Source organism: Suricata suricatta, chromosome 6, assembly GCF_006229205.1.
Source record: "Suricata suricatta isolate VVHF042 chromosome 6, meerkat_22Aug2017_6uvM2_HiC, whole genome shotgun sequence".
In the NCBI taxonomy this organism is placed as follows: domain Eukaryota; kingdom Metazoa; phylum Chordata; class Mammalia; order Carnivora; family Herpestidae; genus Suricata; species Suricata suricatta.
In genome coordinates, this window is record NC_043705.1 from 121,646,616 (window position 1) to 121,673,074 (window position 26,459).

Consider the following 26,459-nt stretch of genomic DNA (forward strand, 5'->3'; position numbering starts at 1 on the left):
GAGGCGGGGTCACGGTAGGCGTCATTGTGAGGGGCACAGAAGGCGGTCATTGAAAGGTGCGTCAACTGGGCCGCCCACCTGAGGGCTGATAGGAGTTGGCGGGAGAGGATTCTGGGAAACATCTTGTTTTCTGAAGATAATTTCTCAGCGGACCCCTGCTTTTACAGATGAGGCAACCAAGGCTCGAAGTAGTCGAGGGATTTGCTCTGGCCTCCCCAACTAATCAGTGGCAGGATTCAGTTGGATGGGACACCAGGTTTTTTTTTAACCTCTTCAATTCTCTTAAGCTGCCAATTATCGCAATCTCTAACACTGCGCATCCTGACCAATATGCAGAGAAATAACAGTCACTACAATGCGTCAACAGGAACAATGTGAGAGAGCATGAGACATTTTAAAATAACATACTAAGTATCACTCTTTAATCCTAACTTTCTAGCTTCTCATCCTACCTTTCCAAGATTGGTAAAGAATGCAGTTAAGGGATAGTATTTAACCAATTTTTGTTAATCTAACCGATACAGCTATTACAGGATGAGAGATCTGTACAACTGTTCCAGTTTGATAAGGCGTCCAAATAGTATCCTTATGGTCATTAAAATATATTGGTGAAATACATACACCAATGTATTTCACTGTAATGTGGAATGTTTACATACATCAGTTGCTACGTGTAGGTTCGTCAAACCTGTACAGTTAAAGAGAAGGGTTGGCTCTATTGCTAGTATCTATGGTACAAGGTTGTCCTTTGCTTCTCTAATAGCCTGCCCCCTGCACTATCAAAACAAACCAACCCTAAACCTCATTTTTTTCCATACTGTCCAACGAACTCATACTCAAAATTCATACACCAGCCTCTTTTTCAAAGAATGAAGATACTATATGGCCTTAGTTTGTAAACTGGCAATGGATAGGGATTGAGGAGTTTCAATACAGGGAGAAATGGAAAACTTTCCCCACTGGAGAATGTAACTTGGGGGCAGGGGGACAAAAGGTGACACGGAACTTTTTACCCCTCCAACGACATCTGGTTTTGCTTACAACCTTCAAATCATTTGCCTTTCCCCGCCTGAGGGAAGAGGGAGGTTTTTGCCTGTAACATTGTATAGAAATGTAAAGACAATTACATGGGATATAAATTTTTTTAAAGGATTACTTTTATTACACAAGTCGACTTCTAAATGAATGTGGACTTGAAGAGGAATCCTCATTCAAATGAGGCACCCATATAAAAAGACTGAAAGGTAACTTGGGATAGGAAAGCATGTAGAAACTGAAAATCAAAATTGTTAAATGGAAACTACACTGAACTCTAAAACACACACCCCTGTAAGTGTTGAAAGTTTGGGTCTTCAAACTCACAACTTGTTGAGCCAGTTTATCTTATAACCTATAATTAACTTTATTGGGATATGGGTGTTTAAATACAAATCTTGAATACAGCTTTCTTTTCATCCTGGGATATATTCAATTGCCTAAAAAAAGAAGCTTCCCTCCCCCGCTTAACCAGATTTAGCCTTCATTAGCCACACACAAGTATTTAAAGTGAATGTCTGGGGCACCTGGGTCAGTCAGTCAGTTAAGCATCATACTCTTGATCTCAGCTCATGATTTCACAGTTTGTAGGTTCTAGCCTAACGTCGGGCTCTGTGTTTACAGCCTGGAGCCTGCTTGGGATACTCTCTCTGTCAAATAAACTTAAAAAAAAAATGTGAACCTCTGAATTCCCTGCTTAAATTTAGATTTCAAGATAGCCTAATTTAGACTATTTCAAAGTAAAGTAGCCTAATTGTATATTTCAAGATCTTCCTTTGAAGACAATAAAAAAATGAAAGAGAAAATTGTTCTGCCTAGATTTAAAATAAAGAACAAAATTAAAATGCAAGTGAGGAACTAGGAGACATGTCTAGGGTAGTCCAGGATGGTCAAACAGCTCTTTCAAATGGGGAGAAACTCAAATGTTCTGGTGCCCTCTAACTACTGTTCCATTTTTCTTTCGTTCACTGTTTATACCACTGCTTCTAAATTAAATCTGTAATCTACAAAATACTCTCAACATTAACTCGTTTGATTCTCTCAAAACCTACGAATTTTTATTGTACTCAATTTCTTAAGGTGAGAAAACAAGATCAGAGATTGGCTTTACCAAGGCCTCATTAACTGGGGACTCAGTAACTCCAACTTCAGTAAGATACTTTCCTTCCTGCCAGTCTGCCTGCACTTGCCATCTGAGACTAACCTCTCAAAGTGCCTAATGCATTGTTTTACAAGTAATAATGACCAAAAATCTGTTCCAATTTCAGCTTTGCTAATTCCTAAATTTTAATCCAAGAAAGCATGCCTAAATTTTAAGTGTGCTAAACTTTTAGTAATACCAAACAAGCTTTGAAAAGAAAAACAGAAATTAACCAATGAGTTCTGGGGATATTTAGAAATAGCATACACATCTCTGAAGCCATAAATTTTAATTTGATTTTACTGTCTTAAATGCCACACTAATGTATAAGGTAGTCAGTGATAATAAAAGTATTTACACATTGAATAGAAAATAAATACAAAATTACTGAAAATTAGTCATCCACTGATTCATTTTGCATTCCCACTTTTCATCTTCTGTTTCAATTTTCTTTGCCTTTTGTAAATCCGTTTCTTTCTTGCTTTCAAATCGACTTTCGGCTCTGGTTTTACCCACTGTATTTCTACTGGCTTTTCCTCAGCTGGTATAACAAACACATCTGCAGTGGGATCATGTGGAAGAATAGTCTTTGGTTCTTTCTTTTTCATTTTCTGTGCTTCTTTCACCTGTTGTTTCTCTTTGTATTTTGCAGCTGTGATGGATCTTATGACACGCCGATGCTAAAGACAAAAAAAATCATCAGAAACTTTCAAACTAAAAATAAACATCTATAGTGAGGACATTCACTTATCAATCGTATTTTCCCTCTTCACCCATGTCATTCAAAAACATAGTACTCTGCAAGGCTGTATGCAGCAAAAACCAAATTAAGTTTCATAGTTTAACAGAAATCACTTAACAAAATCATGTTGGCCAGAGTTCTCTGGGGCACGGAGGAACCACTGAACAACAAAAACAGCTTACCATGTTTGGGGACTGGTAGTGAGGATTTTCATATAAAGTGGGTCCTCCAAAACTTCCCTGGAAAATCTTTATCAGATTTAAGACGAAACGAGGTCCTATTTCTACAAGAGCAGCATCTTCTTCTATGATCTTCAATAAAAAGGAAACATTTCATTTTGGTTTGGATCTACTCTTCCTAAAAGCTACCCTGGATATAACCTCATTATGAATATGCCTAAAAGTGAGAGCCAATTAAATTAGGATGAAAGTGCAAACTTGCCAAATTATCAGTATTTTCTGAAATATATGACTAGTTACAGGTAACTGTCATGGGAAAATATTAAAATTTTTTTCAGTGTATTCGTTTAAAAGTGAGCAATTTCAATTGGGTCTTTATCTGGCTTCTTATAATGCATGTATTTTTTGAAAAACTGTGGTTGAATGAATTTTTAAAACTGTGACCACTATAATAAAATGTATTAAAGCACTCCATGGGGAAATTTTAAAATTTAAGCCAACCCCTAAGTTGTATTTATACATCTAATTCAAATTATATTAAAAGGTATATAAAAGGATACATATCCAAATTTATTTTTGAATGGATGCTGATTGTTGAATTAAGAGGCAACTTCTGAGCTACAAATACTAACACTGTTGGTCCAGATTTGTCCTCAGAGAGTAAGGGGTATGTTTAACTCACACTGCAAGGTATCTAATAGAACAACAATGCAGAAAACATTTTGTTTTTTGAGGGGCACCTAGGTGGCTCAGTTGGTTAAGCGCCCAACATCAGCTCAGGATCTCATGGCTCATGAGTTTGAGCCCTGCTTTGAGCATTCTGCTAACAGCTCAGAGCCAGGAGCCTGTTTGGGATTCTGTCTCTGTCTCTGCTTCTCCCCTCCTTGTGCTCTGTCTCTCTTAAAAATAAATAAAGATTAAAAAATTAAAAATTAATAAAAATTTCTTTGAGAAACAGAGCATGTGAGCCAGGAGGGCAGAAAGGGTGTGAAGTAGACTCTGCACTGATAGCTGCAAGCCCAATGGGCTTGATTGAACTCATGAACCGTGAGATCAGGTCCTGAGCCAAAGTCGGATGCATAACCGACTGAGCTGGCCAGACACCCCAAAAATGGTTTTTTTTTTTGAGATTAAGAATAAGCAGATGGTAGAGGGTCAGGGAGGGAAAGAGCGGGGACAAAGGATCCAAAGCAGGCTCTGCGCTGACAGGCTGACATCAGTGAGCTGGATGCAGGGCTTGAAGCCATGAACTGGGAGATCATGACCTGAGCCGAAGCTGGACACTCAACCAACTGAACCACCCAGGTGCTCAAAGAACAGCCTAGATTACTTTCAATGCTGTCTGAAATGGTCTTGCTGTTCTTTCTATCTCTCTGCTTTGCTGCAGACTTATCATCCTGCCAAATTCCTGCTTCAAGACTTCCAGAATCACCTCTCCTAAATAAGTCACTGTATGATTCATCTTACAGTTCTCAATGAATGAATTCTACAGGGATCATGTTTTTCAAAGTCTTAACACTCCTATCCCCAGATTCCAATCTCTGGTGAGAAACTTATATTTTACTGAATATATAGTTGCTTGTTAGAAAAACCTTACTCCGTATCAACTGATAGCCGTTAAAAGAAGGAGGCAGAGAAGGAGGTAAAGTATGAGACAGTAGTTAACTGCTCTAAGTCTGTGGGGCCAAAAAGCTATTTAAAACAAAAGGACTTATTTGCATTTTCACAAATATCGTGTATCCTACCTCGTTTCAAAGTGTAATTAAAAATTAATGAAAGCTAACCTGAAAGTTCCGAAACCATATCCTATTATCCAAAATGGTAAAAGTAAACACATGGTCCACAAACGGCTGGCTTTTGGGATGATACCGTGGTGTACTGAAGATCTAGTAAAAAAATAAAAATTAAGTGATATGTTAGTATCTTATTCTACCACATTCCATGTATGTTTTAGACAGCTAAATTAACTAAAAGTCCAAAGGAGACACTTATAAAAATACTTTATAAAAGGATATTTACCTGAATTAAGAGTTCTTTTAACAAAGCATAATGTGGTAATTCATCAAAAGCCTATAAAAAAAATAAAGTGAACATATTATTTGACAACAGTATTTTGTTTAAAATTGTGGGTTTTTAAAAGTTTTCAACTCAATTGAATTACACAACTATATCCACTAAAAAACAGTCATGTAGAGTAAGACAATTAGACCTCATAGACTAAATGAGAAACTTACAGGGTCAAAAGACAAAAGGGGCCGGGAACCTTTCAAACAGTTTCCAGTCATCTTTAGCTCAGCTAGGGTATGAACTAGAAAAATTACAACAACACAAACAGTTATGTCGTACAATTATCCCAAGAGAGCATTTTCAATTTTGCCATTAAAAAAATCTTAAATGGAGTCAACTTACTATTTTGAACAAGGAATTTAGCAGATGGTCCGTGAGGTGAATTTGAAAGCCTGAAAAATATGGAGGTTTTTCAACGAATTAGGATTTAAAATGTAGTAAATTCTGACTACCTCATGGTTTAAAAAACACCATAATGTGCTTGTGATATCCACACATTTAATTTTCTTTACACATTTTGACTTTCATGAAATCAAATGAGTTTGCTATCCCCTGGCCCAGTCTTTTCACAGAAAAGACTGAAAGAGATATATAACCTAAGAGACACAAATAATAATCCATTTACAAGAACAGTTCCACCAAAATCTTACTTAATACATACTCTTACCACATATAGAGATCCTGTTTTTTCTTAGCTTCAAAATAGATACATTTATTGCAGTTTTTCATTTCACAAACCTAAACAGAGCAATATACAGAAAAATGAAAGATAATAAAAATGAGAACGAAAGCAATTCAATGCAAGCAGTATCTAGATTACTAAAAAAAATACCTAAGCAGGTTAACAGGCTACAAAGGCCTAAATCTAGGTAAATTCAGCAAAAACAAAAAAACCATTTAAAGTTCCTCTTAGGGAGTCTGCCTAAGGTAAACTAGATACTCTGGCCTCTCCTGTGCTCAGTGGCAACCTCTTCTTCTGACCATACTCCCAGAGTTGGTCCCACAACCTACACAGGGATAAAGCACACTAGCGTTAGCCTCACTGATCTTAGGAAAATACAGTCCTTAAAGGACCAACTACATCCTTTATAACTGCTGTTTTTATTGTATTTTTACTTGAGAGAAAGAGTGCATGTGTGGGGGAGAGGGCCAGAGGGGGAGAGAGAGAATCTTAAGCATGCTCCCGCTCAGCGCAGAGCCTGATGTGGGGCTTGATCTCCCAACCCTGGATCATGACCTGATCCAAAATCAAGAGTCAGACACTCAACCGGCAGAGTCACCCAGGCACCCCTATAATGTTTATTTTCATTTTTTTAAAATGTTTGTTTATTTTTGAGAGAGAAACACAGTGAGAGCAGGGAAGGGGCAGAGAATGGGGGAGACACAGATTCTGAAGCAGGCTCCAGGCTCTGAGCTGTCAGCACAGGAACTGAAGTGGGGCTTGAACTCAAATGGTGAGATCACGACCTGAGTTGACTTTGGGTCACTTCACTGACTGAGCCATCCAAGTGCCTGGTTATTTTTTTTTTTTTAACTCTCTAGTGTTTTGATTTAAAGATCAAGAAATTTAATATTTTTCTTCCTCATGTGTACTATCCTGTACTATCATTTTTGTGATTTAGTTTTGTAAAATCATCACTAAGGGACTGGTGAAATAGAAAACCTATTTCATGTTGAATTGAACTTCAACATCTTAAAGTTTCTATTATTGTAATATTCATAATCAATATATACTCATCAACTCTCCACTACTTGAGACTTTTAACCTAATAACTTAAAAATAGTAGGTCCAATGCTTTGGTTTCTTATTGGCCTAGAACAAACAATAACACTAAGTTGGTTATTTTTCTAGTCAAGCCTCACTTGGTGGAAACTCACCCTGTTCTCTTCACCTATCTTCACTTGCAATTATACTTGTTCATGGACGGAATCCCCCATTAGAAAGTGAGCCCCACGGGATGACAGGAATGTTCTTTGTTAAACTGTCTCCACAGCACTAGAATTATGCTCCAGAATGTATAGCAGACGTTCAAATATCTGTGCTAAGTGAATAAAACAAGCCTTTCTAACAGTGAAAGAAAATCATCTGAAAGCAATTCTAAATTTTTAAGAATTTGCTTTAAAATGTAAGCTCAGTATCTTCAACAATACTTTGAAAATTAACCTATTACTAATCTGTAGCATCTTAAGGGCAAATACCACACAGTTCACTTTCGATACTGGCAAATATTTTTTTAAATGTGTGGTTTTAAAAATAACTAATGGACTTTTTATTTTGTACATATTGGTAGTTTTTTAAACAGGTACCTACTGTGAATTTAGCACAGTACTGTACATGGAGGGAAAAAAAGATTAAGATATACTCCTCATCCTCCAAAAATAACAGTACGTTTGGTGAGATACGACAGATGTCAGAACGATAAAGAAGCGCTAAAGTGTGAGATATGCACGGCGAGTGAAAAATGTGTAAAGCAGATTACTGAAAAGTTAGTAAATTTGTCTGAATATCTTTTACCAAACAATTTAAAAGTCACGGAGTAATGGATTTATTCTTCAAGTGAACTATCTTTAGTGTTTCAAAATATTGTTCCTAGTGTTCTTAGAATAGTTTACTTGAATTACTATGTAAAATTACCTCATTAATGACAAAGAGCTTGTCTTTGCGATCCATTTTTGTATCTATAAAAAGGAAAAAGTCAAGTCAGTAAGATTTGAAAGCTATTTCAAACAAATCACACTTTCCTTCTAAAAAGTACTGTTTTTACAATCTTCAGTTTAAAAGAGATTTTATTAACTTTTTAAACTTTAAAAAAAATGTCTTATTTTATTTTTGAGGGAGAGAGAGAGAGAGTGGGGGAGGCACAGAGAGAGAGGGAAACACAGAATCCGAGGCAGGCTCCAGGCTCCGAGCTGCCAGCACAGAGCCCAACACCGAGCTCACACCCACGAACCACGAGATCATGACCTGAGCTGAAGTCGGATGCTTAACTGAGTCACCCAGGCACCCCAGGTTTTATTAATTTTCAAAATTATTAGACCTAAAAATACATGACCTTTAAAAAAACATTCTCTTTTTATAAAAATGACTGATTAAAGATAGTCCTCAAGAATCATAAGCTATGATCTTAGCAGGGTTTCTCATCAACTTTAGGTATTCTTTCAGTCCTTTTCAAACATGGAAACATTCTCACAAAGACTATGTTCTAGACTGCATTCACTGAATACACTAAAATTTGAACTGAAAAAAATTTTTCAATCTTGAATCATAGTTGTCAAAGGAAGACGGATTGAAAAAAAACGTTTAGATCATCATAGAAAAAAATATAAATTAAATCTCTTATTAGTTTTAGAGGTATAAAGATAACAAGAGACCCCAGTTTGAGAAACCTAGAATTAGTGCCAAAAGCGCCCTCCAACACAGACACAAAAGCTGTCCCCTGTACAGGGATACTGCCACACTTCTAAGCTCACAACTTCACTTGCCTGCAGGATACATCATTGCTAAAAAGACTATCTTGGCATTTAGAAGTAGGCTGAGCCCGAATTAAAGGTGCTTCAAATCCTACTCCTGCCCATTAACTTTTTAATAAGAACAGGTTTTTTTAAAGTTTATTTATTTTGAGAGCGAAAGAGAGAGTGAGAGAGCATGGACAGGGGTCAGCAGAGAGGGAGAGAAAGAGAATCGCAAGCAGGCTCCGCTCTGCCAGTGCAGAGTTGGAGATGGGGCTCGATCCAAGAGCTGAAACCAAAACTGAGAGTCGGATGCTTAACCAAATGAGCTACCGAGGAGTCTCAAGATGAGATACAGTTAGAAAAAAAATGCAGATAGCAATACACGGCAGTCCTGAATTGTTCAGAAGGACAAACCAGCTCGTAACCTCAGAGAGCATTACAAGGAAGGCATTCCTGGACCCTCAAACACTGCTTTGGTAATTAATAGCAGGATAATATCTAAGAAAGTCAAGGAAACGTTTAACAAATTTTGTAAAGAATTCCTAACAAAGTGGTAATTGGAAAAATCCTATCATTGAAAAGATGAACTTCTGAGATGGCTTAGTTCTTTACTAAGGCTGAACAAATGACAAGGTTGAATAATGACTGAAAGTAAAAATACATAAACATATTTATAACTAAGAACTTTTAAAATGTAGGATATAAAGGTACCTGCTTTAGAATGAGGCATCAACATCCTCAAGTCTTGCATTAAATGTCTTGTTCTGAAATTTATTCCTCTGGAAGAAAAGATAAGAATCCGTTCCTTGTTTTTCCACTTGCCCTGAAGAAAAAGAAAATGTCAAGATTTCAAAATCTCATACTGAACCTACCTTGTTTTTTCAAAGAAAGTTTTAAAAGTATCCAGTTTTTAGATACTCCACCATCCTCCAACATACCAAGATTACATCCTTAATTCTGCCTCTCCCCCATGTGTGTAATTCAGAGAACTGAGAAGTTTCACTGTAGAATCAATCTTTCCGCTGCTGAAATCAGAATGAACCCCCTAGTCAATGTTCCTTTCACAAGAGAACTTTAGTATTAATATTCACGAGGTTCCTACCAGGAGCCAGGGCAGACAGTCAACAAGCAAGTAAATCAGTAAAGACACAGCATGAAATCCTGATTTGGATAACCACAACGTATCTGTCACACAGGACAGGGGGGCAAGGCATCATGGCATCATGTGATGAGGCAAAACATGAAACTTAGAAGTCGCCATTTTATCTAACAGACAGAATTTAGATCCCCTATTTAAAGAAGCAAGCTAAAGGTAACTCTTTGTCCTAATAAAATAGAGCCAGTGGAAAAATTAACTCCTAAAAGAAAAAAAAAGTGAACTCCTTGTATATAAGGTTAAGTAGAGAGACACAAAAAGATTCATAAAAATCTTCCAGGTAGCAGGCCAAACAACCCTGACACTCTCCCCGTGGATTTCACCGACCATGGCTGCCTCCCAGAAATGCTTTCTTTTGACTTTCTTCACTTTTGGTTTTTCTTCTTCCATCTCTCCCAATTCCTCCTGCTGACTCTAAAGATTCTTTCCAAGCCCTCTTTTTGTTTTTGTTCTCTCCAGGACAGAGTTCTCATAATCATTCCATAGCTTCAAATGTCAAATCTATAGAAAGGTAAGGAACTTCCCACTCCTAATAATCCAAGTATTTGGATACCTCAAGTTCAACTCTAGGAACATTCCACCTGAAATACAGTAAATTTCTTGTTTAGTTTTCTGATGATGCCACTCCCCAGGCTCTGAATGATCCATTTGCCCTATTTTCCTATGTCATAAGCACTCCTAAATGCTGCCGATTTCTCTTTGCAACAACTCTTAACCCCTTCCCATTCACAGTGCCCTCATTCAGATCCTTATCATCTTTTTTTATTTTTTGAGTTTAACACTTATTACAAAGACATCTCTTAGGTTACGGAGAATTAACTTACAAGTAATTGAAAAAGACACCAAAAAACGTGTGTATTGTAAGCAGGGCCACTACTGTGTGGCCTTGGACAGACTGCTTCAATGTACAGAGCCTCATATTCCTATCACCTTAAATCTCCTAAATGGCTAGCCTTCCCAGACAGGGGTTTCTCCAATAGGTATGACAGACTATGGCAACGGATTAATCTTTATAAAGCACGGATTCAATCACATCCTTAACATCCCTGGAAGTTCTAAACAAACTCCAAAATGACATCACTTTAACACCGGATTATAAAATATATGTGTATTTTTACCTCACTATTGCCCTAAATCAACCCTACCAGACTTAATCTGGCTCTGTTTTTGTTTTTTTTTTTTATCTCTAGCACTTTCCCTCCATTCATTTTTGCATATCAAATACTGAAATTGTGCCCTTACTTTGAGATCCAGCTCAAGGGCTAAAACCTTCATGAACTCACCGTCCTAAAAGTAACCTCTATCTTCCCCACTTCCGTACAATTTCTCACATTATGGCTCAGGTCATAGATACTATCATATTTCTTTCCAATTGAAGGGAAGAGTGGGAATATTAACTGAACATCTTCTAGAAGTCCAGCTTATTCTGCACAAAAAGTAAAACACATTTTCTTCCTCTTAGTTTGGAGATGAGAAAACAGTTCAAAATGTGGCCATTAATTAACTGCAGGGCTAGAATTTAAATGCATTTTTTATCCCTCAGAGCTAACTCCTTTCCTAGTGCTTGCCACCACCATATATAGTCATTTATCACCTACTACCTGCTAGAGTACTAGGCTAAAGGTCAGGAAAGTAAAAACAGAAGCAAAAGAGGAAAAAAAGTCGAAGACCATCTTTGTCTCCACAGTAGTTGATCTAGCTTAAGGAATGGAAGTTAGGCCCAACAACTTGTGTTCACCTTCTTCTGCAAACAACTATGGTCTTACATGAATTAGTTTCCTTCTAAACTCCCAACACTTCAAAAAGGAGTCGCATTCTAGTTTAGTAAGCCAGAGGAAACCTAACTTCATGCAACGCCTGACAAATAACAAATTGGAATACAAGAAAAATTCATTCTATCCAGTCTAGCTTTCATCATTCCTATAAGAGTTAAAGACCTGATCACGCAAGTCAAAGCCATTATCCCAAGCACAGCAAGTCTTCAAAGGACTGCATGACAAGCTCTGATCCCTGGCAGTAACTAAGGGAGAATAAGGGAATACTAACCCCGGGCAGAAACATACTCAATAGCGAGAAGTAACTTCAAAGAAAACACACCCGGAAGGGGGAAAATGGAGTTACTAGACGAGAACACTGAGACCGAGTACCCCCTACGTCGCTTCCTAAGAAGGGGTAAGTGTGCTCCGAAGCCGGCCCACTTCCCCCGGCGGCCGCCTCCAGGAAGGCGGCCACGTGCACGAGAGCTAGCTGTAAGCGCGGCGCCCGACCGACTGGGAGGACCGCGGACACCGAGCTCGCGTAACAGACAGGCAACTCCGCAACCGGCAGGCCTCTCATCAGGGATAGAGAGCCCCAGGGAAGGCGCGCAGAGCCGCAGCCGCAGGTGCGACCAGCAGGTAAGCCCTCTCTACCTTGCAAACGGGGCCTGGGATACGATTTCTCTCCTCTTCCTCCACCTCTTCTGCCACGTCGCGCAGCTTCGCTGGCTGCTTGGCATCTTTTTCGTTCCTTTTTGGTTTTTTCGCCTGAACGGCCAAGCCTCCACGCCGCTTCCTCTTGGTCGCCGCCATCTTGTCCGAGCTCCTTTGGCCTTGGCTTTCCTTCCGGCTCCGCCGCTCTCTCCCATTTCCGATCTCTATGATACCGCGCGCTCGGCTCTGCAGTCCCCCGGCTCTATGGTACCTTCTTCCGGTTTCTGGTACCGCTCTCGCGACTCTCTAGGCCACCGCTCACTCTGTGGTGACGGTGGCCGAGAAGCGACTGTCTGGTCCGAAAAGAGTGGCGGGAGCCGCTCCACTGTCCTCCCCAGCTGCCCGGGAGGCGCGGCTCGCCTGGCTGCGAAGGGCTCTCGGACGTCCGGACCCCGCCGCAAAGGTAAGATTTCCGCGCCGCGGGACTGGAGGATATTCCGAGGAACTGGGGCCCGCCCTCCATCGCCTTTCCTGTGAGGGGCCAAGTTGGGGGCTCCGGACAACTCAAACCGACTCTGCGGGGACACGCAGCCCCAGTTAGGCGTGGCAAAACTGGCCTCAAGTAGAATTACCGTGTTAGTTGCCTGTTACCATTGTTCACAACTTTTCCTGGGTTACTGGGCCCTTGTTAAAGACGAGGAAACCGTAGCTTAGAGAAAGGTGTAATTTCCCCCAAAGTTAGAGCGTTGCAGGGACAGAGGCAGGTCCAGTCCCCTGTCCGGACCAGTTCAATGCCCGGGCCTCGTCCACTTCGCCTCAGCGCAGGTTGACTTCGCGGGCCTTGCCGGCATCGATCCGGTGTTTTGTTGTCGTATCTCATCAGGTGTCTCGCGATCCGCAGCAGCAGATCTTGGCACCGGGAGCATCCCTTGGGGACAGATGTGCAGTGGACGATGCCCCTCCTAACTCCACAGATCCAAGATGAGAATGATTACAGCTTAGTGGCCAGCCTTGACAACGTTAGGAACCTCTCCACTGTCTTGAAGGCTATTCATTTCCGAGAACACGCAACCTGTTTCGCTACTAAAAATGGAATCAAGGTTACGGTGGAAAATGCAAAGTGTGTGCAAGCAAATGCTTTTATTCAGGTATGCAAATAGGCATCTTTAAGCCTATGACATTTGACATAATCCACCCAATTTAATGAATACCAAGGGGCTTAATAGACATTTAAGTTAGAGAACAATATGTCATTATTTGAATTCTTCCCCTCTCCTGGCAATTTCTTTTCTTGTTTTATAGAGATAATGGTTAGTAATAATAATATCTAAAATTTACTAAGCTAAACTATGGGCCAGTCATTATTATGAGTGTTTTAGATGCCTACCTCATTTAATACAATAGTCCTATCAGATAGGTTCTCTTATTATTCCCGTTTTATGTGTGTGGAAACTGAGTCACAGTTTAAGTGATTTGCCAATAGTCCTAGAGTTGGCACGTGGCTGAGCTGGAATAAGAACCCAAACATTTGTTTCCAGAGTATATGCTCTTGGCCACTGCTTTGCTTTTCCCTTTTATTTGGTTACAATGAAATGTTTGTTCTTTCACAGTAATATTTTTGTGCTTCAGATAGGACTTCAGAATTAATCCAACATGTTTTGAACACCTAAATGCACAGTGCAGTCTCAGGTATGGGGGGATAAGACACGCTTCCCATCCTCAAAAGAAATTGGAAAACTAGTATCACTTACGCATTATCAAATGTTTGGCTGTTTTCCAAATGCCTTTAGCCCTATCAATGGGCATAAAAATGAGACAAGGGAAAGTCATGTGGATGATAGTTTAGATCCAAGAAACTAGACAAAGGACCCTTCATAAGGTTTTGCATGGTATTGAAATCACTGTTACACTTTTAACTATTGAGTAGTATTATTTAATGGATAATAGTTGAAAAAGCTTAAGACAGGGGTGCCTGGGTGGGTCAGTTCGTTAAGCATCTGACTTCAGCTCAGGTCATGATCTCACAGTTCATGGGTTCAGCCCCGCGTCGGGCTCTGTGCTGACAGCTAGCTTAAGAGCCTGGAGCCTGCTTCCGATTCTGTGTTTCCCTCTCTCTCTGACCCTCCCCTGCTCACGCGCTCTCTCTCTCGCTCTCAAAAATAAATTAAACATTAAAAAATATTTAAAAAAAGAAAAAGCTTAAGATGTTTTTATTGGTAATCAGAAATTTTCATGGAATTAGCATAATATTGTTATTTGAAAACATATAAAGTGAAATATAGAACCTTCTTTGTGTGTTTTTATTAATACATATGGATTTTCATGTTTACTTTTTTTCACAGGCTGGAATATTTCAAGAGTTTATAGTTCAGGAAGAGTCTGTTACTTTTCGAATAAATTTAACTGTCCTTTTAGACTGTTTATCTATATTTGGATCAAGTCCCATGCCAGGTGAGCCATTTTATTATCATTATAATGACACAAAAGCAGTATACAGAATGACCAGAAAAATAATGGGAAAATCATCAGCAGTAATACACATATCTTAGAAGTTGCAAATGCATTTTTTATTGGTTGCAAACACGATTCTAACTTTTCACAATACTAATAGAAAGTGTGCTGTAGTTCTTTACACATTTGCAAAAGTATTTGCATTAATCTTTTCTGAATTTACAAAGTTTTGGGGATTTTAAATTTGAGCTGACCAAGAGAAGACAGAATATGTGTTAATTATCTTTATTTAACATTGTGAAAACCTGTGAAACATGGGTTGCTTCTTTTCCCTAATTTGTTCAGAATTCACACAGTTTAGTGGCAGCATAAACAAACCAATGCTCCTGACTCCTAGTTTACTATGTTCAAAATTTGTTTGCTCTTATTTTTTTAAGCCTTGTTAATAAATTGTCTATTTTCTGAAATGTTTTCTTTTCAAATACTTATATATTTTATTTTTTTAGGAACAATGAATTCAGTTGCTCTGCATATAAGGCTACAAGGACTCACCAGGAGAATGATTTTCTTTCATGGGGAAGGAATCTGGAGATAATCTAGGGAAAACTAGGCTCTGGTTCTCTAGAAAATATATTTTAATTTTATACCAACAGTTCTATTGTTGCTAATCATACATTTTTCTAATGCAGCATTCCCTAGCTGGTTTTTCATAAAAGCATCTGCTTTCCCCCATTCTGCACTGTGGCTCTCCATCCAGTAAAGGAAAGGAGGCCTAAAATGTCCTGTCCCATTCCTCCTCCTCTCTCGTGGTTTGCAGTGTTAAAACCCACACCACCATTACCTGCCCTTTTTTTCTCCCAATTTGATGTTAAAATCTGAGGAAGTGTAATAATATCTCCCAATAGAAAAGGCTGGATCCTTATCACAATGCATACACTGACCTCATAGCACAGACAGTATTATAGCAGGCCGCTGCTGCATACACGCATTGAACCTTTGAGAAATAGCAGAGCTTATTCTGCAGTAATTCTCTTCCTTGCAGTATTGGTCCATGCAGATTCTCCATCCTGAAGTTATAGATCATGAAATCAGTAAGCTGTTTCTGAGGTGTTTTTGGCAAGCTGGAAAAAATTTCCAAAGAGTTACATTATATTTTGTTCTGGTTCGCAGTTTTGTTCCAGTTATTCTTTGAATTGTCTACACATAACTGTCATCAGGGAAGATTCGATCACTTCTTCTAAAGAGATACATATGTGCTAGAAACTGGGCAGAATAAAATAATCTTCAGGAGTTTTATGTATCATTTAAGGAGAGGCTGAACCTGTACTATAAAGCTAAGCTCAACCTTTGATTGCTTTCCATTGCAGGGACTTTAACTGCACTGCGGATGTGTTACCAAGGTTATGGTTCCCCTTTGATGCTCTTTCTGGAAGAAGGAGGGGTGGTGACAGTCTGTAAAATCAATACTCAGGAGCCTGAGGAGACTCTGGATTTTGATTTCTGCAGCACCAATGTCATTAATAAAATTATTCTGCAGTCAGAGGGGCTCCGTGAAGCATTTTCCGAGTTGGATATGACGAGTGAGGTCCTGCAGATCACCATGTCTCCCGACAAGCCTTATTTCAGGTACTTGAACACCGCGCAGTTACAGCTCATGTAGTCTGCTCTCTCTCCCTACGTACACATGTGCTTAGGGTACAGAACTTTCATTATACAGGTTCCTAGAATTTTCAGATCTTTAGAGAGCTTTTACTCTTATTTTTATAGATCAGGAAAACTTAAGGTCCAAGAAGATGAATTCATGATTAAAACTTCATAGTTCTCTGGTGTTTGTTGGTAGATCAGCAGCCCAGTCCCCTACTTCATAAACTAGTGGTCTTGTCATTGGACTGTTGTAGATCAGGTTACATCACGAGGAAAATTTGGGCTTAAACTTTTGGAAAAGATGTTCATATCATATGGTATGTCTTTTTCTTCCCTTTCAAGTGAGTACAGGATGCAAAAGGGAGCAGATGTTTTCTATATGTGGTTCATTCACTGACTATCTATTAGTCACCTACTGTGTGCATATTCCCCTTTTTGAGCACTTGGGAAAGGAACAGCTTAAAATCAAGGGGAAGAGAAGGTGTGTGAAACAGGATAGAAGAAACAGAATTGCATGCCATTGAGTACTGAAACAATACACAGATTCTTAGGGCACAGTCCGTGACGACCTAGGGATGATTGGTCAAGGTAAGCCTCCGAAGGAGGGCAGTTTTCAGCAGGAATAACAATGTCAAATACAACTTCAAATTGCTCCTCATATTTTGAACCAACAACTCATGAAATTTTCAGGATTAGAATAAATTGGGAAGATTTAAATATTTCTTCTCTTTTGAAATACATCAGAATATTAAAGACTAAAGGAGCTAAATACATAATGAATGAGAGGTATAAGCTGTTCTTTTTACATCTGCTCTAGAAGAACTGAAGCCCCTTATCATGGCATTAGGCACTTAAAACTTTGGCTCAAGATTGGTTCCAAAGTTAACCAAAATGGAAATCAGTGAAACCCTAAGCCGTGACATGAATTAAAATTCTGGGCACTTATACAGTATATTTCAGAGGACCACTATTTTTTTTAATTTTTTTAAATATTTATTCATTTTTGAGAGGCAGAGAGAGACAGAGCATGAGCGGGTGAGGGGCAGAGAGAGAGAGAGAGAGAGGGACAGCATCTGAAGCAGGCCCCAGGCTCTGGGCTCTCAGAGCGCCCCCAGAGAACCACCCTTTAAAGGATGTCTCAGCATAGTAACTAGATAGAGCACAGTGTCTTCCATCTCCGGTGTGGGGGGAACTGGGAGTTGAAATTTCTTTTTGGTTTTGTTAAATTGAAGGTGCCTGCGACACTAAGGTGTAGTTGGACATATTAGACTGGAAATTTAGATTTGGGAGTCTGGACAGGATCCGGCTCAGAGAAGGGGATTATACGTTAGAGGAGTGACAAGATGGAACCTGGGGAAGACCAGCACCTCGGTCTTCTGTCACTCTGCTCACATAGTACCAGCGACGTGTTAACCCCATAGCAAGTGATCAAGAGACTTGCAGATTAAAATGTGTAAACATTTGCAGATTGCCTGCACACAAAATGACCAAGCGAGGAAAGCCAGGAAACAGCCTGAATAGCAGTCTGATTAAGAAACAGAAGAGCCGTGATTGCTGGGTGTGGCGAGAGGGAACAGGACCCCAGGCTTGCAGATGAGGGTCTTCCATCACTCTTCAACTCTCTCTCCTTTTATATTATTTTATTAATGTTTGTTTATTTTTGAGAGAGAGTGTCTTGGGGGAGGGGCAGAGAAAGAGGGAGAGTGAAAAGCAGGTTCTGTGCTGGAGTGGGACTCAGCCTCACAAACCAGGAGGTCATGACCTGAGTCGAAATCAAGATGCTTACCAGCTGAGCCACTTAATGCCCCTATTTCTGATTTAAGGATGTGGAAAAGTGAATATCCAAGTAGAATTAAGGTAATGAAATTGAGACAAACACTCCTGGATTCCTTTTGTGATTGATTTTTTCCAAAGCCATTTACTAGTTGGTAGGTGCCCGGTACTCCCACATCATCCTGCAGGAAGCTTTATTGCTGTGGTTGTCACACTGTATTGTCAGCATTTGTTTACATATCTGTTTCACTCCGCGAATGAGCTTTTGAAGGAGGTGTCTTTATTGGGATCCTAATGCGGCTTATTGTTGGTGTAAATAAATGAGTGAATAAATGAGTTGCTTTTTTTTTTTTTTTTACTGTAGGTTATCTACTTTCGGGAATGCAGGAAGCTCCCACCTTGATTATCCCAAAGATTCTGATTTGATAGAATCATTTCAGTGTACTCAGACCCAGGTCAACAGGTCAGTTCTTAATAATATTTATTCATGAAGGTGAGGTTGAAGACCATGTATCTATTAAATGTTATAAAACTTTCAATTTGTTACTCAAGGTGTGACAGTCTAAAGATAACAAATAGTAGGGTGTTGGGTTTACTTGGGGATTTGGGGTTGTGATTGTGGATGACATTTTTCAACTGAAAAATATTAGCAAATTAGACAAGTATTTGATTTTATTCTTACATTTACTACTAGGTAGTTCTTGGCTCATTTTTGTCCGTCACTTGGAGTTAGGAGCACTGCTTTTAGTATGTCCAAATAACAACAGCTTTTTATTTACTCCTCTTCAGATACAAGATTTCTTTACTGAAGCCCTCTACAAAGGCGTTAGTCCTATCTTGTAAGGTGTCTATTCGAACGGATAACCGAGGATTCCTCTCACTACAGTATATGATTAGAAATGAAGACGGACAGATATGTTTTGTGGAATATTACTGCTGCCCCGATGAAGAAGTCCCTGAATCAGAGTCTTAAGTTTGGCATTCACTGTGATACCTCTGTGAACATTCACGATCGGTCACATTCTCATTCTGGGTATATTACTCCCCAGGATACTGGGTTTTCTAAAGGGAAGAAGCATGGAGAAGATAGGAACAAAGTCCATGTAACCCTAATAGTTGCTGTGTATTTTTGATTTTTTTTAATGGTTTTTTTTTAATTTATTTATTTTTGAGAGACAGAGAGAGAGACAGCGCAAGCAGGGGAGGATCAGAGAGAGGGAGACACAGAATCCGAAGCAGGCTCCAGGCTCTGAGCTAGCTGTCAGCACAGAGCCCGATGCAGGGCTTGAACCCACGAACTGTGAGATCATGACCTGAGCCGAAGCCAGACGCTTAACCGACTGAGCCACCCAGGCGCCCTGCTGTGTAGTTTTGAAAGTAAATGTTTTTATGCAGTCAGAGATTACCCAGTACTGGCCTCTCCTATGGTTCTAACTTTTGAACACATGGGCATCATTTTGAGCCAAGATGAACAATCTATTCAAGTAGGACGTTTTAAGAGTCTAAAAGTAAAGTTTGATGATTCCATACCTGAAATGTTCTTTTATTTATTTACTATTTGAGAAAGCAGCAGCATCTGGGCACTAATTATTAGTTTGACTTCTGAAGACTGTATCTTAACGCAGTGGTCCTCAAGTGTGGGGCCTGGACCGAGAGTCACAGAAGTACCTGGACACTTGTCAGATGCCGGGGGTGGGCCAGCAGGCTGGAGCTGCAGTCATTTCCCCAGGAAATTAGGATCACATCCAAGTTTGAGAACCACTGTTTTGAAAGTTATGGGTTTTTGGTGTTTTTTTTTTTGCATTAATATCATCCAATTGCATTGAAGTGAATGCTTTTACATTTGATTTCTTCCCAAATGTTCAGAAGTTTATGCTTTGCCAAACAAGTGTGAGTAATTATATGATTTACCTTTAAAGTATACATTTTAAAGAAATCTATGAAACATAAGTCTTCAGAGTTACAGAACTTCTTGCTCTCAGAGCTGTTCAGCACATGCAGTACTGTAGCAAGTACTTCACGGATACCGTCTCTTTGCTTCTAAGAGTTTCTCCTCCAAACCAAGGTGTAGAAAACCAGATATCAAGTGATTTTGCACTCTCTTGGGTCTTTTTCAATGAATTTTTATGGCATGTAAATACTTAATAAAATACAGTACTAAAATTATCTGGCTTATTTTGTAATAGGAAAATATATCACCAAAATAAAGTTCCTGTGCCACGTGGTAACAGCTTCGTGTTGGGCAGCACTGTTGGCCTTTGTGGGTGCGACAGTTCCTCACAGGAAAAAGTCACCCCACTGCAGGATTCATTTATCCTCCCTGGCCTCTGGCCCCACTAATGCCAGTCACTGTGACCTGTGATTCCCCCCTCCCATAAAAATGCCCCGTTATCGATGGCTAAGAACCACAGAATAATATTCATCCAAAGGGTATATTTGGAATGCCTACCTTAAAATCGGCCACTTGGCATTAGAGGAAATTGGTTTGGAGAGTAATTCAGCAAAGCACTTGAGGGAAGTGGTCCCCAGACCAGCTGTGAGCACTGTCCCCAGGCCCAGGGGCGATCCTGGGTATGTGGCCCAGGGTGACTACCTGGTAGGACAAAGTCCCCCAAGTAAGCTCAGCGTGCCCGGCTGGTGCGGGAGTGGGGTTCTGTAAAGTACAGTGTATGTTCAAGTGGTGAATGAATGAATCTACGTCAAGAACAGAACACATCTAAAACATAACTATGAACATATTTAATCAGTCAGCATTTCAAGGACTATAATTTTCCTTTATTTAAAAAAATTTTTTAAGTTTATTTCTTTTGAGACTGAAAGAGCGAGTAGGGGAGGGGCAGAGAGAGAGACTCCCAGGCAGACTCTGCACTGTCAGCACAGAGCCCAACGTGAGGCTCCAACGCAAGATCCGTGAGATCATGACCTGAGCGGAAGCTGGACGCTAGACTACAGAGCCATCCAGATGCCCCCTATAGTTTTCCTTTAAAATAGGGCAGTTACTTTTGGTTTTTGTTCACTGGTATGTCCAGTGCCTAGAGCGGTGTCTAGTCAATAGACATTTGTCAGATTAAAGAACCTCCATTTCAGATTAGCTTTTAGCAGTTTATTAGTCACTGTTTAATTTCAGTTACTTAGGATCTGAACTGCTTGATGTGAAGTACATTTTAAAAGTTGAACCTGTGAAGAAGTTAAAATGTATCAGTTTAATAGGGAAAGATTGACATGTTTGCACATTTAAGACAGTCCTTTTAGCCACACATATCTTTAACTATTTAGAATAAAGAAGCTACTGAGTGTAATTCTTTCTACATCACCCATCAAGTACTGATTTAATACAGAATTTCCTACTTAGTGGCTCCTCTTTGACCTCAGGGTTCACTTTGTTCAAGTTCCCTTGAAAGTCCGGTAGGGGGGTGCTCCCTCAGGCAGACTGCGGCGCTTTGGGGACTAATTCATTTCACACATCACACACAGAAAAAACAATCTTATTTTGAAGACCTTTAGTTTTGCCTTTTTGCAGTTTGTCATTTTATTTTCATTGTGCTTACTAAGGGAATGTGTAGTTAATATTTTTCTCCGTTTTTAATGTTTTCCCCCATTTGATGATACTGTGCTCCCATCTAGAAATGATGAAATGATTCAAAATAAAAATAAAATGATTTTTGTTAATGGTTTTTCTAATCAGAAGCCACAGAGTTTCTATAGTGTATCAAGTAGTCCTGGTAAGAATGTGTTACAGTTGCCGAAAGGGCAGCAGGTGGCATCTGTAACAGTTTAGGACGGGCAGTTTTCCAGAACGGTGTACTCCCTTCTTCCCTTACCTGTCCTCACGCTGACTTCCCCTTTGTTTCCCCACCTGAAACAAAACATACTGGGTCCTGAGAAATTGGGGAAATTGTATAACATTTTTTCTTTTCCAAATTGTGTCCTCAGTGGTATTTCCAGGCACAGGTCAGGTTTCGAGCACCCCTGAGGCGGCCAGCAGCCCCAGCCTGGACGTCCACTGCAGGAGGGGACAGAGATGCCATAGACAGCTGTCCCAGCGCTGCTGCTGCACGTCTCGGTCACCGCCAGAGACTGCGATAACTCGTCGCGTTTGAAAGAGGTTTTGTTTTTTAAATTAATAGCTTGTTGATCAATATACTAGATAACAGTAGTGGCTCCCGTTGGTAACACGAGAGGTATTCAGGGTATGTGAAATGCCTAAATTACTACAGGGCAGTTCCCCACCTTGGCATGGAAAAGGACACGAGAGTCTAGGGAGGCTTGTGACCTGGACATTTAGGCTTAGTGCCTGAGGTGTGACCCCTAAATGGTCTGGCTTCCTGCCATCTTGTCCAAGGATTTCTGGTTTCTTGTTGCTGACTGAATTAGGGCAGTCTCACTTCTGGAATACTGTCAGGTTTGCCTTAGGCAGACCTTAAGTGGTAGTAGTAGGTGAACTACCAAAACAGAGGAGGAGGCTTCACTGACCTTGCAGAGCAGCTGGCATGAACGTTTGCATGCTTGCCGATAAATGCTTATTAAAATCTGTCTGTGGGGCACTATGATCTAGGCTTGGTTTTTTCTTCTTTTCAAATTTGTCAGAGATTGTAGGGAAACAGCTAACCCTCATCCACCTCAAAGACTTCAGTTTCTGATAGCTAGTTTAAAAAGAATCTGAAAGTTGTGAATGACCTTGTTGACTCAGGTCTGTTAGCAACATCAAGTGTTTGATTGGGGTAAATTACCAAATTGCTGGTCCCCCTGAATGAATTCAGAAAGTGACTTAGTTGTCATCTACGGTTTTCCAAGAGAGAATTCAACTTTACATTAGGTTTTACTGTGTTGACATTTCCAAGATGGTTTCTTAAAACTCAAGGATTTCACAGGCTACCAAAATTTTAAAACTTCTGGAACCAACATAAGTAACAACTTACTATTTTCTCAGATATGAGGATATTAAAACCATAGCTACCATTCTTTATCACCACCATTTCATTAAACACTTTAACATCAAAATCTCAGAAAATGGACTCACACTGACAAACACTGAAGATATTTAAATACGTAAAACTAATTTCAGATGCAATATCAATATCACGGTAACAATTTATTTTACAATGTTATACTTTATGCTATTGTTTCATTGATACAGGTTTGTCAGTCTGGAGATCTTAAGACTTTGGGGTCTCCCAAAGTAGTAGCATTTTAAAAACTTAGTGCCACATGAAATGGAGTCCAAATGGCCACTTCTGTGTGGAACTTTGGTTTTTATCACAGTCATTGTGGAAAATCCATTTTCGTCTGCTGAAAATGGAAGCAACTCTTCTGAGGCTGCTTTAGTCAGTGCAGAATATTCTGGGTAAGAACACCAGGCCCATCTCCAGACAGGGCTAAAATGAGCAATGACAGACTGGTGACCAGGTTTATGACCTGCAGAAAAGGTCAATACGATATAGCTGCCTTCGGGCAGGGCTGCAGCCTGAGACCATGGTCCTGCGGGCTGAGGGAAAGCATTCAGAACGTAGCTGCCCGGAGGAAGCCTCCGTCTCTAGACCAGACGGTCTATTGGTGTTTACGTACTCAGGCCACAGCAGCACACGACTTACCACCATACCTTGGCTACTGGTTGATCATTAGGTTTTACAGACTGAACAAATGACTGAAATAAAAAAATTAAAAAAAACTTTTTTTGTTTATTTTTGAGAGAGAAAGAGAGCGAGCGAGCATGAGCAGGGCAGGGGCAGAGAGAGAGAGGGAAACAGAATCCAAAGCAGGCTCCGGGCTCTGAGCTGTCAGCACAGAGCCCGACGCGGGGTCCAAACCCGTGAACTGTGAGATCATGACCTGAGCCGAAGTCGCACACTTAACCAACTGAGCCACCCAGACACACCCCTAAAAAAATTTTTTTTTTGAATGAAGAACCAAAATGCGGTTCCCAAGCACTGAGTGATACAGAGATGCTGGGTCCCTAAGGACAGTCTTTGAGCTCCATTAAATCAGCTCAGGGAACAGAAACAATGAAAAGAGAAATAAGCTTTTTATTTTGTAAAACTCACAGGAATCTGGTTTCTCTTTTCTCCCTGAATGTGTGAAGAAGACAGTAAGGAATATGATTTGAGATTGCTGTTTTCTTTTCCTAGACACATTTGTTCAGGAGGAAAGGATTTTTTTTTTAAACAACGTTGGTTAAGATTCCTTCCACAAAATCAGCCTTTTAAATCCAGTTTGGGGTTGGGGGCAGCATAATGGGATGGAAAGTAAGTCAGCTTTATAATCACCAGGCTGACCTTAAACAAATCCATCTCTCTTGTCCCTAGTTTCTTCATTTATAAGAATCAAAGCCCTTTCTGACTCTAATAAATGTTTTCAGAAGATCAAACATTTCTTCACAAGGCAGTTTTAGTGACCTGAAACAGATTAGGACTAAAAGTATTTCCAAACAGTGTATTAAAATGGTCACCAATAAACTACTTAGGTACTGCAGAATCTTCCTTAAAAACCAGAACTGAAGAAAATGAAATGTGAGTTATAAAAAGGGAACTACAAATGATATTAGACTCCCCAGTCCCTAAGAAACTAAAAGCATCTGTCTAAAAAAAAGATTTCTACACTTGCCCCTCCCCTGCCTCCGCCCAAGTCATAGATCAGGATCCTGCTTTCTAATGGCTCTTGGGTATTTTACCTGCAATGCTGCTGCTAAGTCGTCCTTCTTTCCCCCTACAGTTCTTAGTTCTGCTTTTGCTCTGCCATTGCTATCAGTGTTGATAGATATATCTTGTGATCCAGAGTTTCTGTTATCAACAAAGTTGGCTTTATTGCTGGCTATCCAGTATAGAGGTTTTCTCTTTCCTGATAACAGAAGACCTAAAGGAAGGGAGAAAAACATTGGTGCATTTTTCTTTGTTCTTGCCTTCTCTTCCAGTTCCAAATCACTGCTTCGCTGAGCTAGAAGACTGAACTTCAGTCTGAGGCAACGATTTATTTCACCATGTGCCCATACTACCCCCAAAACCTCTAACAGGCCTCTGAAAGGGCACTAGAGTCTCGGGTTTTCTCCCTGAAGGTCGGGAAACTCTTCCTTCAATACAGATCGCTTTTAATCACAGCTGATTTACCTAACTTAGGGTCTTTTATATTGTTCTTAACTTTCAGGTGATCTCTTCTCATGACCACACAGATTTTAGGGCCCAGGGCCCTGTTAATTGCTACAAAGAGGCTCTATCTTCCCCATTTCCAGCCACTAAGATTCCCATACTCTGATTTCCTAATTCTAGAGAAGTTGGGCTGGAGTTAGAAGTAATCTGGTCCAAAAGAAATCTGGTCCAGAAACCTGGTTTCTATTAAGTGTTCTTCAGTCATCTCCTATTTAGATCTCAAGCCTGCTAAGCGTGGTTTTCATGGCCCCTATTTGCCTGAAAAAAAAAATCGTTCCATAGAAATATGAGATACAAAAATGTATGAGGCTTTTTGTATATTCAAGTCCCACTGAAGGCTGATTCATTCTCTGTCTACTACTGCCTGCCTAAACTGCAGAAAGCTCTCTGGCGCTTCGACTTCCTTCTCAGTAAACCAAGAGATGATGTGATTTCAGATCTGAAAAATAACTAGGCACATATTAAGTCAATTACCCAGGGACTCGTAAAATCCGAGGTGGGCAGAAATCTGAGGGGCCTCCGCTAGGAATAGGAACTCCTACCCCAATCCAACCACAGGAGCTCCCAATCCGCCTGGGCCTCTTACCCTCCCGCCACAAGGTGGCAGGATTTCCCTTGCCTGAAATCTCCAGGTCACTGAAAGGACACTGATTTCCACCATAGTGTATACATTATCTTCTTTGGATTGAAGGGATTGTGTCAGACAGTCGGTTTCCAAGGGCTGATAAGCTCCATCCAGCTCACTTTTGAGATGTTAACTAGTGAAGTGTTTTCCACACCAGCCTGGCGTGGTAGCTTTTTACCAAGAATAGTTACCAGCCCCCCTCTCCTTGTGCCTCATGCAGCAAATGCTGTACCTAGATAATAACCTTAAATAAAGCCCAGGCTACAGTAAAAACAAAAATAGCGGTTATCTGTTACACAGTTACCATGGGGCCAGCCACCCTGTGAGATGCCTTATGTACCTTTTATTTTCACGGCAACGCTAGGAAACCTGTATTCTCACCTCCATTCTGCGGTGAGGAACCACGATTACATGCAGATAGAAAGTGCTGGTTCTGGGGTCTGAACCCAGGCTTGTCTGTCTCCAGAGCAAGCTGTTACCACCATGAATCATAAAGAAAAATTAGTTCATAGGGATGTACTGAAGTCATGTTTCTATGATCAGATAAAATAGTTCATTGGTGAGATAGTCATGTTCACAGACTTCATTATTTCCTGAAGTGGGGGCCTGCATTCTTTACCAAACTACAAAAGCGTTCTTGTAC

At 40.1% G+C, this 26,459-nt stretch overlaps 3 protein-coding genes across 11 annotated transcripts in view; 1 reads left to right on the forward strand and 2 right to left on the reverse strand.

Annotated features, from left to right (window-relative positions):
• Positions 1–2,071: 2,071 nt before the first annotated feature.
• Positions 2,072–12,371, reverse strand: BRIX1 (biogenesis of ribosomes BRX1). The gene is made up of 10 exons (XM_029941015.1): positions 12,185–12,371; positions 9,329–9,440; positions 7,800–7,843; positions 5,832–5,902; positions 5,507–5,556; positions 5,332–5,405; positions 5,117–5,167; positions 4,882–4,983; positions 3,101–3,229; positions 2,072–2,856 (listed from the first exon to the last, which is right to left on the reverse strand). The coding sequence occupies exons 1-10, from the start codon at positions 12,341–12,343 to the stop codon at positions 2,587–2,589; spliced, it is 1,062 nt and encodes a 353-aa protein (XP_029796875.1). The 5' UTR covers positions 12,344–12,371; the 3' UTR covers positions 2,072–2,586.
• Positions 12,024–19,248, forward strand: RAD1 (RAD1 checkpoint DNA exonuclease). 3 transcript variants are annotated; one of them, XM_029941016.1, is made up of 6 exons: positions 12,024–12,647; positions 13,068–13,332; positions 14,527–14,635; positions 16,003–16,261; positions 18,417–18,515; positions 18,842–19,248. In XM_029941016.1, exons 2-6 carry the CDS (start codon positions 13,138–13,140, stop codon positions 19,023–19,025), a joined length of 846 nt encoding a protein of 281 aa, XP_029796876.1. In that variant the 5' UTR covers positions 12,024–12,647; positions 13,068–13,137; the 3' UTR covers positions 19,026–19,248. The 3 variants fall into 3 exon arrangements, with proteins under 3 accessions (XP_029796876.1, XP_029796878.1, XP_029796877.1); XM_029941018.1 differs by having other exon boundaries at positions 13,086–13,332; XM_029941017.1 differs by having other exon boundaries at positions 12,024–12,169.
• A 1,892-nt stretch (positions 19,249–21,140) lies between these two features.
• Positions 21,141–26,459, reverse strand: part of TTC23L (tetratricopeptide repeat domain 23 like) — a 54,054-nt gene continuing 48,735 nt past the window's right edge. For 6 of the 7 annotated variants that reach the window (XM_029941031.1, XM_029941033.1, XM_029941030.1 and 3 more), the window contains 2 exons: positions 24,720–24,901; positions 21,141–21,229 (listed from right to left, as the gene is read on the reverse strand). The gene's annotated coding sequence lies outside the window, so the exon portion shown is untranslated. The remainder of the gene's footprint in view (positions 21,230–24,719; positions 24,902–26,459) is intronic. The other variant, XM_029941029.1, reaches the window with a different exon arrangement.

Excerpts from the sequence above, each read along its gene's own strand:
- BRIX1 (XM_029941015.1), bottom strand. The coding sequence starts at position 12,343 with ATGGCGGCGACCAAGAGGAAGCGGCGTGGAGGCTTGGCCGTTCAGGCG. Across the intron at positions 5,557-5,831 it reads AAACAGGATCTCTATATGTG|GCTTTCAAATTCACCTCACG; the intron begins GTAAGAGTATGT and ends CATATTTTTCAG. Across the intron at positions 4,984-5,116 it reads TAAAAGAACTCTTAATTCAG|ATCTTCAGTACACCACGGTA; the intron begins GTAAATATCCTT and ends TTTTTTTACTAG.
- RAD1 (XM_029941016.1), top strand. The coding sequence starts at position 13,138 with ATGCCCCTCCTAACTCCACAGATCCAAGATGAGAATGATTACAGCTTA. Across the intron at positions 14,636-16,002 it reads TGGATCAAGTCCCATGCCAG|GGACTTTAACTGCACTGCGG; the intron begins GTGAGCCATTTT and ends TTTCCATTGCAG. Across the intron at positions 16,262-18,416 it reads CCCGACAAGCCTTATTTCAG|GTTATCTACTTTCGGGAATG; the intron begins GTACTTGAACAC and ends TTTTTACTGTAG.